Raw genomic sequence first — 12,569 nt, 5'->3', positions numbered from 1 at the left:
TAAAGACTTCTTAAAGTAGAAATTTTATTAAAAAGGGGGAACACTTGCACATTAAATATAGATATCCATAGTGAGGTAAACAACAAAATTTGGATCCACAACTTTAAAAAGAAGCAGGTATGAATTTGGGGTTTTTTAAGCACATTAAAGTCTAGAGAAAGGACCAGACAGCTGAGGATGTAAAAGAAGTGCTGAAAGAGCAGAACTTAGTAGGAAGCTGTGCCTCTTTGCAAATAGAGAGGATTTAGGGGAATTCAGCACTGCTGCTCTTCTGCAGGGAGGACTCAGCTCTGCAATATTCTCTGATTTGAAAAATTGATGTAAAATTATCAAAGTAACCTGGTCTAGTGAAAGGTGTCCCTGCCTATGGCAGAGGGTTGGAAACAGATGACCTTTAAGGTCCCTTCCAATCCACACCAGTTTGTGATTTGCCAGGATTGTGTTTTTATTTGCACAAATCCTTTAAATAAATTAGTGTAAGGTTTTTTTTGTATAAGAAACTTTCAGTTATTATTAACTTATTAGTCTTGTAAATATTAACTTACTAGTCTTGTAAATTGTCTTGGGTACCAGAAGAGGTCAACAAATGAAGTGATAACTTAAGCCACCAAAAAGAATATTTCTAAGGATTTAAGTCGCTATGTTTAATTTATTCATTGGATTAATGGAAGGTGTAGCAAAGTTCAGCAATAAGATAAGCAAATATGTTGAATTCAGAAATCATCAACAAAGCTTTTGTAAGAAAAAGCAGTGCCTTCTAAATCTTTTAGAGGGACCAGTTATGCAAAGGGGGCAGTCTAGTTGATGAAATGTGTTCTGGTTTTCAGAGGAACTTTTTGTCTCATACTTTGCACCGTAAAGGATCTAAACTGTCTCAGAAAAAAAGTAAGGAAGCTGATCTCATGGATTTAATAGCTGATTCAGGGCTGAGGAAACAGAGTAGGAGCAAATAATCAGCTTTTGCAAGAAAAGGAGTTTATCATGGAGATTACTAAGGCATCTCTATAGAGTCTTCATTATTTCATCCATACCTGATCACAGAAACAGACTGAAAACTGCAAGGACAACACCTGCTCTCAGTAAATGATTAAGCAGCCAATGAAATGTAATGTTCAGCAGTGTAGTCAGTGTCATTCTAAGCATAAATAGTAAAAGGTCTTAAAATAATGCTGCTCAGGAATCCTGAACTGTTACAGATAATGCTGCAAAAACTTCTGTGCAGGTGTGGAATAGCAGTTGAAAGGACACGTGAGGAAATCAAAAGTAGTAGTGCTTTTCTTCCATTATGTAAATCTGTCACACTGTTTACATCTGAGTGTCACACCTTCTTAAAAATGTGCTAGTAAAACACCAGCTATGGGATAACTTCCAAAGAGACCACAATTAGCTTGTTGTGCTTACTCTTGTATCCTGAGATTTGACAAACAAAGCTGAGTTTAGGATAAAGTTATATGAGATCATAAGTACTTGGAGAAGTTCAAGAGGGGAATGACTTTTTTACTGCTTCTTAAACAAAAACAAAGGGACATTGGATGGTGTGGAAAGCAGAGCTTGAACAAAAGAAAGTACTTTCTCACATCATGTCTGATTTGTGTGGGATTTATTGCCATTTAGTGGCAATCAAAATTATGTTTTTTGAATGAAAAAGAAATTAGACCAGTTCATAGAAGAAAAATTCCTTAAATTATGTTTAAGTGCAATGACTATAAAACCTTTGTCTATTAAACCAGAAATTCTCAGAGGTAGGTAGTTTTAAGAGACTGAAATTAATGTATTTTGGTTCTGGGCTAAGGTGCCTTCTGTTCTTTTCACCATAACTTTATTTTTGGAGAGTTTTGTTAACATTTGTCATAGTTAGGTTGTATTTGTCAAACAGTAGGCTTTTACTAAATTATTATTTTGAAAGTCCAGCTTAGTAGCTCATTGTTAATACTTGCTAACTAATGTTATGTTACATTGTGACAGCATTTTGTAGAAATCACGGATGACCAGTTTGACTTCCATACTTACTGTATGAGGAAGATCACCCTTAGGTCTTATGTGGATTTGTTAAAACTAGAAGATGTGCTTCGACAACACCCCTTCTACTTCAAAGCAGCGCGCATTGCCATAGAGATCTATTTGAAACTTCATGATAATCCCCTAACAGATGAAAATAAAGAACATGAGGCTGATACAGGTATTCAACCCTCAGCATTTATTCATTGTGCAGTTTCACTAATTAGTGGGTATTTTATGAAGGTCTGTGGTAGCCAAAACCAGAGTTCTACACAACTCAAAGTTGGCAAATTGCAGCTTGGACTGCATGGTAAAGTAGATGTTCTGCTGAAAATTAAACTCATGTGTGCTTTTATTGTGGTTATTACAAAACAATGATGGCTTTGTAGTAAGAATTGTAATTCTTAAGTACAAATGTTTGTGTTAGAGAATGACTGCAAAAACATGAATTCTTATGTTGGTTGGTCCGTGGAATAGGAGATTGAAGCAGATGTGCTTGGTAGTAGCTTTTCTAAGCATTTTATCACAGAAATTTCACTAGATAGCAACTTAAATTTTATCTCTTGCTTCTGATGTAAAAATAATGTTTAAATCATCTATTTATTATTTTTTCCCCTCACATTTCTGATTGGAGAGCAGCTTAAGCAGTTATGTCTTGTGGCATCTCAAATGGTACAAATAAAGGATCCTTCATGAGAGAATCCTTTAAGAGGAACTTGTCAAGTTTTGGTACTATTCATCTCATTATACTATTATTTTAATTTCTGTCCCCTGATTCCACTAAGGAATTTGTGAATTATGAAGCATCAGCATAGAATATAAAACAATCTATCCATAGTAAATAAGCTTTTACAAAGGCAATGAGAGCACTGCTTGTTAGTAGATATGGTTTTAAAAAGGTGATGTTGTCTGACATCTACTTGATGCTGTTAATACGAGACATCAGTGTTGTGTGGTTTTGTCCTTTGTGTGTGTACAGCAAATATGTCTGACAAGGAGCTAAAGAAGCTACGAAATAAGCAGAGAAGAGCCCAGAAGAAAGCACAACTGGAGGAGGAGAAGAAAAATGCTGAGAAGGAAAAGCAACAGAGGAATCAGAAAAAAAAGAAAGATGATGATGATGAAGAAATTGGAGGACCGAAAGAGGAACTTATCCCTGAGAAACTGGCAAAGGTGCTTACCAATGTAATAATAAAGTCTTAGAAATTTCTAGAAAAGTTGTAGTAAGCACACATAAAACTTAAAAGCTATTCAAATAACTTGTAATTTTTTTTGGTGTGGCATCTCTTCACAGGCAGTGTTTTAAAAAGAATTCCTTTCTAGGGCTAGTTGGTTAGATACAGTGTCAGTAGTGTGGAAATCACAGCTTTTGTGCCTAGTTTTCAGAAGCAATAATTGAAGTCATAAACATTTGCTACATGTGGAATTATCTCCATGCTGCACTAACTTGTTGATTGTACCCTATTTCTGGTTGGTTGTGTAGAAGTCTTTCTATCCAGTATGTAAGGTGATTATCATTCACTCTTTTATGCCCCCTGATCCTCTTTTGTTGGCAGTCTGTCAAAGAGGAGATATTGAAGCACTGAATGCTTTAACAAGATTTGTTTGCATATGTTTTGAATGGGAGAAAAAAAGGAATAAAGAAGCTGTAATAGTAAATAGACTAGACTGAGATATGTTTAGAGATCTGGATTTCATACTATAGAGAGATATAAAAGGGAGGTGACTCAGAAGACTCTTCCTTTAGCAGAAGTTACACCTCAAAGGAGCAGGAAAACACTAAAAAAAATGTGAGGGAAAGATAAGGAAATGATAGAGAGGGAAAGGCTCTTGAAGGGATATTTGAAAGTTGAGTCAGTGAACTTCACTCTGTAGCCAGGAAACAAGTGACTTAAACTTGACTAGTTACTAAGACTATTGCTGGTATTTCCATTTTGTAGTTCACTGGTTGCAAGAAGCAGAACTAATTGCAATGCTAGTCAAGATGGAAATGCAACAACAGCATGTATTGAAATTGAGTTCTGTAGTAGAGGGATGTTATGGGATAGCTGTGAAAAATCCAGCCAGTCCCCAAGATTATAAGGAATAGTTGCAGCTGTATAATGCATTTCACTGGCAAGTCTAGTTATGTCTGTAATATACAGATGTCAGCATAATATAATTCCAAATTCAATATCACAATCATGGTATAGACACTTCCAAATGCAGTTGGTGCCAAAATACCATTTTTCACATAGTCACAAATAGTTTTCCTGAAACAGCTGCCCCTAGACTTGTTTGGATATGTATCCTTGGCACTAAAGGCATGGCTTTGAAATGGGGTTTTATAGGTTCCAAATGTTAATGTGCACAATGTGTGTGTAAAATCAGCGGCACATAGAAGTGATGCAAGTGTTTTTTATAAAAGGTGCTGTAGTTATATACAGCAGGAAAGTATTTGCAACTAAGTGTATCACTTCGAGTGTATCATTGCTGAATTGGTTTTGGCACACAAAAAATTGTATTTGCTTCTTAGAGAGTAGTTTCTGTTAATAAAAAATCAGGACAACAGTTCTTGTTTGAGTAATCCCAAACCTCTGTGTGCAAGATAGTTGTCTGTAAAGAACTTATGCACAGAAGTAATTTGTGTGGAAGCTGTCCATTTACTGGATTACACTAGCTAGGGTCAGGAGACCTCTCAATATCTAATTACTTCCAGCTTGCTGTTGGTATTTTGGCTGGTACTGTCACCATGACCTGGCAGCTTTTAGGAACCTGTCTGAAGCTCACATGAGCAGAATGTCATGGGTGCCTATCAGTAATTTACCATCACCTCAGGCCCATGTATGTGGGTTGGTGTGGGCAGCCACGCTGCCCTTTTCAGGCAGGTTCAGCTCCAGTTGTGTTCACTGCCGGTGTATGATAGAAGGAAAAGATGTGTGTGTCTCTATAGCAGAACGTGATTTATAGCCATCAGAAAGCAAATATTTTGGACTTTATAGTCTGTGTTTAGACATTGGGTGAAAGTTGTAAAATTTGTAACAGAAGAGGTTCTAAGCATCTTCTGCACTGCCATAGGAGAGTAACTTTCTGATGTGACTCAGCAATAGCTGGTTTTTGTGGTTGTAGTTACTAGGTTTCAACTTTGACTTAGTTGTGTGTCACTTCCTTGAATCTGTAGGTTGAAGCACCTTTGGAAGAAGCCATTAAATTTTTAACACCCCTGAAGAATTTAGTGAAGAACAAAATAGAGACTCATCTTTTTGCCTTTGAGATTTATTTTCGAAAAGGTAGGTGAGAACACTTAATGAAAGCGAGCAAATTGTAAAGGTGTATATTGGAACTTAAGCAGCAGTTATTGATGAGGTGTGAGGAGCCCATCCCTGTCATGACACAGAACTTTTCACTGGACCAACACTCCAGCAATGAGCAGTATATGAAAACCAAAGTTTGAACATTTGCTGATTATCCACTTAATTCACTGGTTAAGGTTATTAAAAGTAGCTGTTGTGGCACACTCAGCTGTAAATTCTTCTGATTGTTCTAATTTCAAGCACTGAGTAGTCCTGTTAACACAGTTAACAGGACTACTCAGGTTTTTGAACCTGAGTAGTCCTCAGGTTTTTGAACACTTGTCAACACTTGGTTTTTCTTTCCAGAGAAGTTCCTTCTGATGCTTCAGTCTGTAAAGAGAGCCTTTGCTATTGATTCTAGTCATCCTTGGCTTCACGAGTGTATGATTCATCTTTTCAGCAGTGGTATGTATCTGTTTGTAGGACTCCATCGGTGCACACTGCCAGGTGATGCCAAACCTTCAGTCATTGATTTTTAGCCCAAATAATTCAAAATATTTAAAGCATATATTTGAAAACTGATTCATGCTAAAATTAAGTATGGTTATTATGACTGCATCTGGATTTAGGAGTCATTCCAGTATTGCTAAGAGTTTTTAAGACTGTGAGCAGTGTGTGAAGCCTGAAAGAGAGAGGCAGTGAAGAAATGGAAATGGCAGAGTGAGGAATTGGGCTTTTCTGCTGACAACCTGTTTCAACATGCAAGGAGAGGGTTTAGAATTCTGTCCTTATTGGTAAAGTTTGGAAGAATTCTCTCCCTTCCCCTGCCCCAAAGGTCACTCTTTCTGGTGGGGGCTAAATAGTAAACATGTTTAAGAACAGACTTGTATGACATTAACCTCTGAGCCTAATAGGTTTTAATTCGTAAGGGGAGAGTATATTAATGTAAAAAAGCTCTGGCTTTTTCTAAGTATCAGGTAAATGCCACAGTTAAGCTTTTTCTGACCACATCCAGTATTTACCTTTTCAAGTTTCATGCATCTTCCTTTGAGATACTTTCCAGTTATATTATAAACATGAAAAATGCTAAAATAAATACATAAATCATATTTTATTGTGATTACCTGTACTCACCTCAACTTCTTTTTTCCAACAGTATCTGAAAGTAAGGATCTGCCTGATGCTGTTAGAACAGTGTTAAACCAAGAAATGAATCGGCTTTTTGGAGCAACTAATCCAAAGAACTTCAATGAAGCTTTCCTTAAAAGGAACTATGACTCACTGCCACATAGGTTATCAGGTATTTTGCCTTCTTCCTTGTTCTGCCTTACTCTTCTGCATTTTCTGTGCTTCTCTGGCATTGGTATCACAGTATCAGCCCCAGTGATGTAACAGTCACTCCTTTGCTCTGGAGTGCTTTTCTTCTCTGTTTGTATTTTTCTGACAACATGATTGCCAGGTTGTCTGTGGTTTTCTTTCATTTTCTCTTTGTGCTGCTGAAATGGAAATGTGGGGACCTCTGCCCTATTGTTTCTAATGTGTGCAGAATGTTTGTTTTAATGCTTTGTTTGGAGCTTCCCTTCTACCTCCTTTGGTATCAAGCTTTATGCTCCAAGTTGGTTCCATTTTGAACTGCTGCTGGAGAGTTCAGTCCCCCCTCTTCCTCATATTATCTCTGTTTTATGTTTGTATATAAGATTGTTTTGGTCATCCACTGGGTGATGAGTCTTACTTTTCCTCCTGTAGCTGCCAAAATGATGTACTATTTAGATCCTTCCAGTCAGAAGAGGGCAGTGGAACTGGCAATGACCCTGGATGAATCCCTTATTAACAGAAATCTTCAGGTAACGTATTTATAAATTGTAGACAACTTCTGGTTTATCTCTGAAAGCTTTAAGCAAATTTTGGAGGTAAGAGGGAGCTGAAATAATTGCTGTGCCTTATGATAAAAAGGTTGAGTTGTGAAAGAAACTGGTGTCAGGTTCATCTGAACTGAAGTATTCCATATCCTTTTTGCACATTTAAATTAATTTAGCTTTGTGACAATAGGAAAACAGCAGCGGTGGAAGCCATATTATTGCTACAGGAAATGAGAAAACTTATTAAACTTGAGAGAATTCACAGGGCAAAAGAAAAGGTAGTAGTTTGTGTGAGCTTTGGCTGCCACACAGGCAACTGTTCACAAGAAAAGGAGTGTCACAGACTCTGGGAAGGCTTTCCATGGTCAACTTCCTACAAGCTGTGGGAATTACCATAGGTTTAATAAAAGCTGCATATGCACAATTCTGCCTTAGCGTGTAGTTAAGTGAAAAGCTCACCAGTTTTTGAGTCTTTGCTTCATTCTGCTGGTCGTGGAATAATCTCCCTGTGACACTGCCTCCATGCCCCTTTCCCCATCCCCCCACCTTCATCTGGGAGGACTTGTCAGTTCTGACTCACAATTTACAGGAGTCTGTGCACTCAATTTTTTAGATCTATTGCAAGTAAATTTGGTAAATGTTTACTTTAAAATTATTCTTTTGTGGACAAAAAATGGAGTTTTCCAAAAAACATCTCCTAGGAAATATAGTGGCTTCAACAGAACTTTAATTGTGAAAAATTTTGAGTTCATAGCAGAATTTTTGGACCAGATGGGATGAAGGGGGAAGAGACAATAAACAAGACAATTTGCCTTTATTTGTCAGCTTGTTTAGGATGTTAAAGATTCACATCCTTTCTCTATTCTAGCTGTTGTGCTATGGGACACAAACTCATGTCATTTATATTCTGAGTACATGTTTAGCATTTTTCATAAACTTATCTTGTTTGAGTGTTAGATTTTGTGTTCAGGTTTTCTTACTGCTTGAGTGGTCTCAAAGAGTTTAATCTAGATTATCAATAGATTTAGAAAACGAAAATGATTTTGCCTTCTATTTGCTGGTTTTTGCCTGTGAGTGGGATTCTGGAAATTGGACTGGGGAAAGATTAAGTGTAACCAAAAATGCTTGGTTGTTCTGGAGGTGCAAAATTGGTAAGACTAGAAGAAGCTTTTACCAACTCAGCAGTGCATAAACATCCTATACAGTGCATTGTGGTACAACTGAAAATGTTGAGTTTAAGCATGTTTGGTGCCAACATGAAGGAAGAGCTGGACTTCTGCTGAATTTCTAGATGAGAAATTAAAAGTGCCCTAAAAATGGAGGATCTACAGGAGTCTAAGTGTTTGCTGAAAGGCATTTTTGTGTGCAAAGAGATCAAATTTATTACATTTCATTGTAGTGAAGACCAGCTGTCTCAGGGCACGCTGCAGCTGTAAAACCAGATATATTTGACCTTTGGTGGATGCCAATGTTAAAAAGAGTAAATGTGAGCAAAAGGGGTCCTTGAGGAGAGCACTAAATGTCAGAGGAGCAGGAAAAGACTGTCTGGGTAGGCTAATGCCTGCACACAGCCATGGGCAGGTGTTAAATGCTGCCATGCTTTAGTGGAGCTCACTAGGTTGGTGTCTCATGGTTGGAATGCAGACTAAAAAAAAATTACACAGGAAATCCCCTTTTCCTCTTCTAAATCATGACCAAAAATGGACATGAAACTACATAGATCTGAAAAATGTGGTGATATCAGAATAATTTGATGTGATTGAAAGGTATGTTATGTGTTGCTGAAATGGTCAATGTGTCCCAAGAATGGTGGGCTTCTTGGTTTCCAATTAGCAAGAATGGGTTTTTCTTAGGAAAATAAGAACCAAGTAACAAATTAGTATTTAATTTTACAGTCAAGATTCCTAGCTGTGTTTTAGATCCCTTTTTAAACTGCATTCTTTCCAATCAGACTGCACTGATGTTTCATGCTGTTTAGATAGAATGTCATTTGATGTTGAAAGGTGTGTGGCCCTTGGAGCAGGTCTGTGTCAGAAATACTCTTTTAAATGTGTCTTGTGAAATTATTCTTATCTCAGACAGTAGAACTGCTGTTTTAAACCTGTGTTGTGAGTGTTCAGCTGAACGTTTAAGAAACCATAACACTTCTTTATTTTTCTCTTTAATTAGACTTGTATGGAGGTATTAGAAGCTTTATGTGACGGTAGCCTTGGAGACTGTAAAGAAGCATCTGAAACTTACAGAGCAAATTGTCATAAGCTTTTCCCTTATGCTTTGGCTTTCATGCCCCCTGGATATGAAGAGGATATGAAGATCACAGTTAATGGAGATAGTTCTGCAGAACCTGAAGAACTGGCCAATGAAATATGAACAACTTTATTGCAAAAAAATGACGTTGGACCATATCTGGTGTATAATATTTTTGTCACGCACCTGCTGAATTGTTCTAACTTACACAAAGAACAGAAGGAAAAAAACCCCGTTGCCTTCAAATAGTTTTACTTTTTTTTTTATCCTGCTGACAAAGTATATATATAAAATATCTAACATATTACTGGTTATAGGTTGTTTGGTTTCTTAAAAATTAAAAGCTGCTAAAATTGAAAAAAGGAAAAAATAAACAACCCTTTTCCTCACCTACCCACCCATGTTTTTAAACTAATTTATATGAGACCTGGAGGTGTATAGCCCTCAGAGCAGGTGTGTGGCAGAAATATTAAATTTAAATTTGTCTTGTGAGATTACTGTTATCTCAGACAGCAAAACTGCTGTTTTAGCACTGGATTCTTTCACTGAGCACAAAGAGTTGATGGGGCTTTAGCATCTGACTGATTTTGATACGGGGGATGATTGTGTCCATAGGAAGTATGCAATGTGAATCAGAATATAGAGAGAAACCTGCAACGTACTTGTTACGTTGGGGTGCTTGGACATACGGATATCAACCAGAATTAAGAAACATAGTGTGTTCAATAAGCTTGTTGTGTCTCTGAAATTCACTGTACACGATCAGTTTGGTGTTCTTGCACCACAGTTTTTACCTGAAGGAACCAGTTAAAATGGTCTCTCTTGGAATTAAACTGGGGGTGGGGATGGGAGAATCAGCGTTGCTGTTCTGGAGATGAACCTATCGGCATAGGTTGGCCAAACTTTTTAAAACTGTAATGCAAGAACCAAATAAAATTATGCACTGTGATGTGGCACCAATTAGAAAGATCGCATGCATTTTTCACGTAGAGTGAAAACAAAATGAGAACATACTATGGCTTGAAGTTGCAAAGAGGAAAACTCCTGACTACCATTTTGACTGATCAAGAGACTAATAGATTAAAACCTCAGCAGGCCTTGTTCACGTTATGCAGAAAAAAAAAAAAGTGCTGCAGTTTAGATACCTCTGGAACTTTTCCACAGTGTCACAGGTTTGTAATACTTGAAGCCCTACATTTCTAAGAATATATTTCTTGCTCAGTTGTTTCAGGCAAGCCCAAGACTTTGTAACTTTTAAGGGGCCCAAGATTTTTTTTTCAATAACAGACCAGCTTCTTATTCCTGCAGTTACAGATGTAATTTCCTTTGTCAAACATAAGGTACCAAATATAATGCAATAAAACGTTTTGAAAAACAACTGTGTGAATATTCAAACCAATCTATGTTGTACTTGGACAGTGAATGGGTTTGCTGGAGTGCAGCTCAGGGCTGGCTTACTGTGCTGTCCAGTCATGCTAACAATGTCACTGCTGATGATGGATGGTCATTGAGTATAAAGTGCAAATGCATTCTTTGTAAATACAGAATGTCTGGGAAGTCCTATAACACAATGCTTTGCTACTCGGCTTTTGAGTTCCACCAGTGTTTCCAAGTCGAGCTTCAGTCTATAAGTCTACTGTGTTAATAATATAGATAAGTACTCAAATGTTTTCTTTTGTAGGCTCATCATATAAAACAGAGCAGAAATAAACTACAGCTTACAAAGTGAGTGCCTTCTTTGCTGCAGGAGTTCAGTTACAGAGTATCTGTTTTGTGGATACACAGCCTTCCTCTTCCACATAATGGAATTCAGTGATTGACATGTACAGTTAAGAAATCCTGCAAGACTTACGGGGGTTTGTAGTTTTCTAACTGTCAGAACAACAGGCTTTTCTTTATTGTGTCTTTATCTCCACTTTCTTTTCCTGGTTAGCCTGTCCTTGTGTATGTTTGCAGTACAGTTCCCATCAGAAGTGTGGGTTGCTATATTTGTATATTTACCTGCTGGGCTTTTAAGGACTAGAGTACCTAGAGAGCCTTTGACCGACTCTGGTATTGATGTCTTGATCTCAGTTGTTTCTGCAGCCTGAGATACTTGGACTGCATGTCTTCTGCACCTCCTGGAGATGGTTCAGTCTTCCCTACACGGGCTGTGAGCTTCTGGCCCTGTCTCTTGAGTACTGCTGCCCTTTTCTTGGCTGCTGATGCTTAAGCTGGAGGCAGATGAGTGCTCAGATTGTAACAGGTTGTGAATTGCATCAAGCAAATTCTTTTTTTCCAGATACCGGGGGTTTTGGGTGCTGCCTACAAATGGGATCATTTCCTTTACTTTTTCACTGCCTGTGTTTGTGTTGAAATGGATGAACTGAAAGCTGGAAGTTACTCATTGTCTTTAATTGTGCAAATGGGGAAAAGGATGCTTCAGTGGGCCTTCCAGAAGGCTTCTTCATCTCCACATCTATTTTGATTTCCCCAAATCAAAACCTTCATAACCTTGGTGAAAGGCATCCACACTGCTTCAGAGATGGTGCTTTTGGATTAAAGAGGTTACTCATCCCTTTCCAGAAGACTACAAGCCCAGGACAGGAAACTAAGTCAAGAGTTTGCCTGGAAATGGAGGCTCTTTAATTGGCAAAGAAATTGTTATTCCTTCATCTTCACATCTGTTCTGTTAGATGCAAGACTAACTTCTGAGGAAGAGCTTTTAGAGCTGGAAATGAAGTTGAAATCCAGTGCAGTGAGTCTTCTTCGGTAGCACAGAGTCCTGTGCTGCAATGGAAGCTTTCCTTGGTGTGCTGAGATCTGAAATTGTAATCACTGGTGCTTGGCTGCCAAAGCAGGTGAGCAGGGAATGCTGTTGTGGTCAGTGATCTAGAGCATTGGCATGACACAATTTAGTGTGATTCTTCATGATTTTCACTGAAGAAGGAAAATGTCGCCATCAGTGGAGCCACTGGTGACGACACGTGATACGGGTATCTTTCCTGGGTACAAAAAAAGTTCAGGCAATAAATTCTGCTGAGATAAGAGAAGATGGTAGACATTGCATGGAGCAATGCCAGAGTCATTCATGGGCTTAAATTGTAGGGAACTGGAAGTTGTGGTTTTCCCTGTGCTGGTGGGTGAGGTACTTGCTTCCTCCGTGTAGAGACCAAAGCATGCAGGTGCATGTGTGAACAAGCAGGTAAAATAG

General features: G+C 38.0%; 1 protein-coding gene across 1 annotated transcript in view; it reads left to right on the top strand.

Moving 5' to 3' along the window:
• NAA15 (N-alpha-acetyltransferase 15, NatA auxiliary subunit) overlaps positions 1-9,535 on the top strand; it is a 36,224-nt gene extending 26,689 nt beyond the window's left edge. The window contains exons 14-20 of the mRNA XM_084204663.1: positions 1,966-2,179; positions 2,978-3,171; positions 5,159-5,267; positions 5,637-5,735; positions 6,427-6,570; positions 7,017-7,114; positions 9,299-9,535. Of these exons, the coding sequence (XP_084060789.1) occupies positions 1,966-2,179; positions 2,978-3,171; positions 5,159-5,267; positions 5,637-5,735; positions 6,427-6,570; positions 7,017-7,114; positions 9,299-9,499 (1,059 nt within the window). The 3' untranslated portion in view covers positions 9,500-9,535. The remainder of the gene's footprint in view (positions 1-1,965; positions 2,180-2,977; positions 3,172-5,158; positions 5,268-5,636; positions 5,736-6,426; positions 6,571-7,016; positions 7,115-9,298) is intronic.
• The last annotated feature ends 3,034 nt before the right edge of the window (positions 9,536-12,569 follow it).

Source organism: Fringilla coelebs, assembly GCF_963513975.1.
Source record: "Fringilla coelebs genome assembly, chromosome: 4".
NCBI classification, from domain to species: Eukaryota; Metazoa; Chordata; class Aves; order Passeriformes; family Fringillidae; genus Fringilla; species Fringilla coelebs.
Note: the sequence above shows the minus strand (reverse complement) of the source record. Positions and strands in the feature narration are given on the sequence as shown.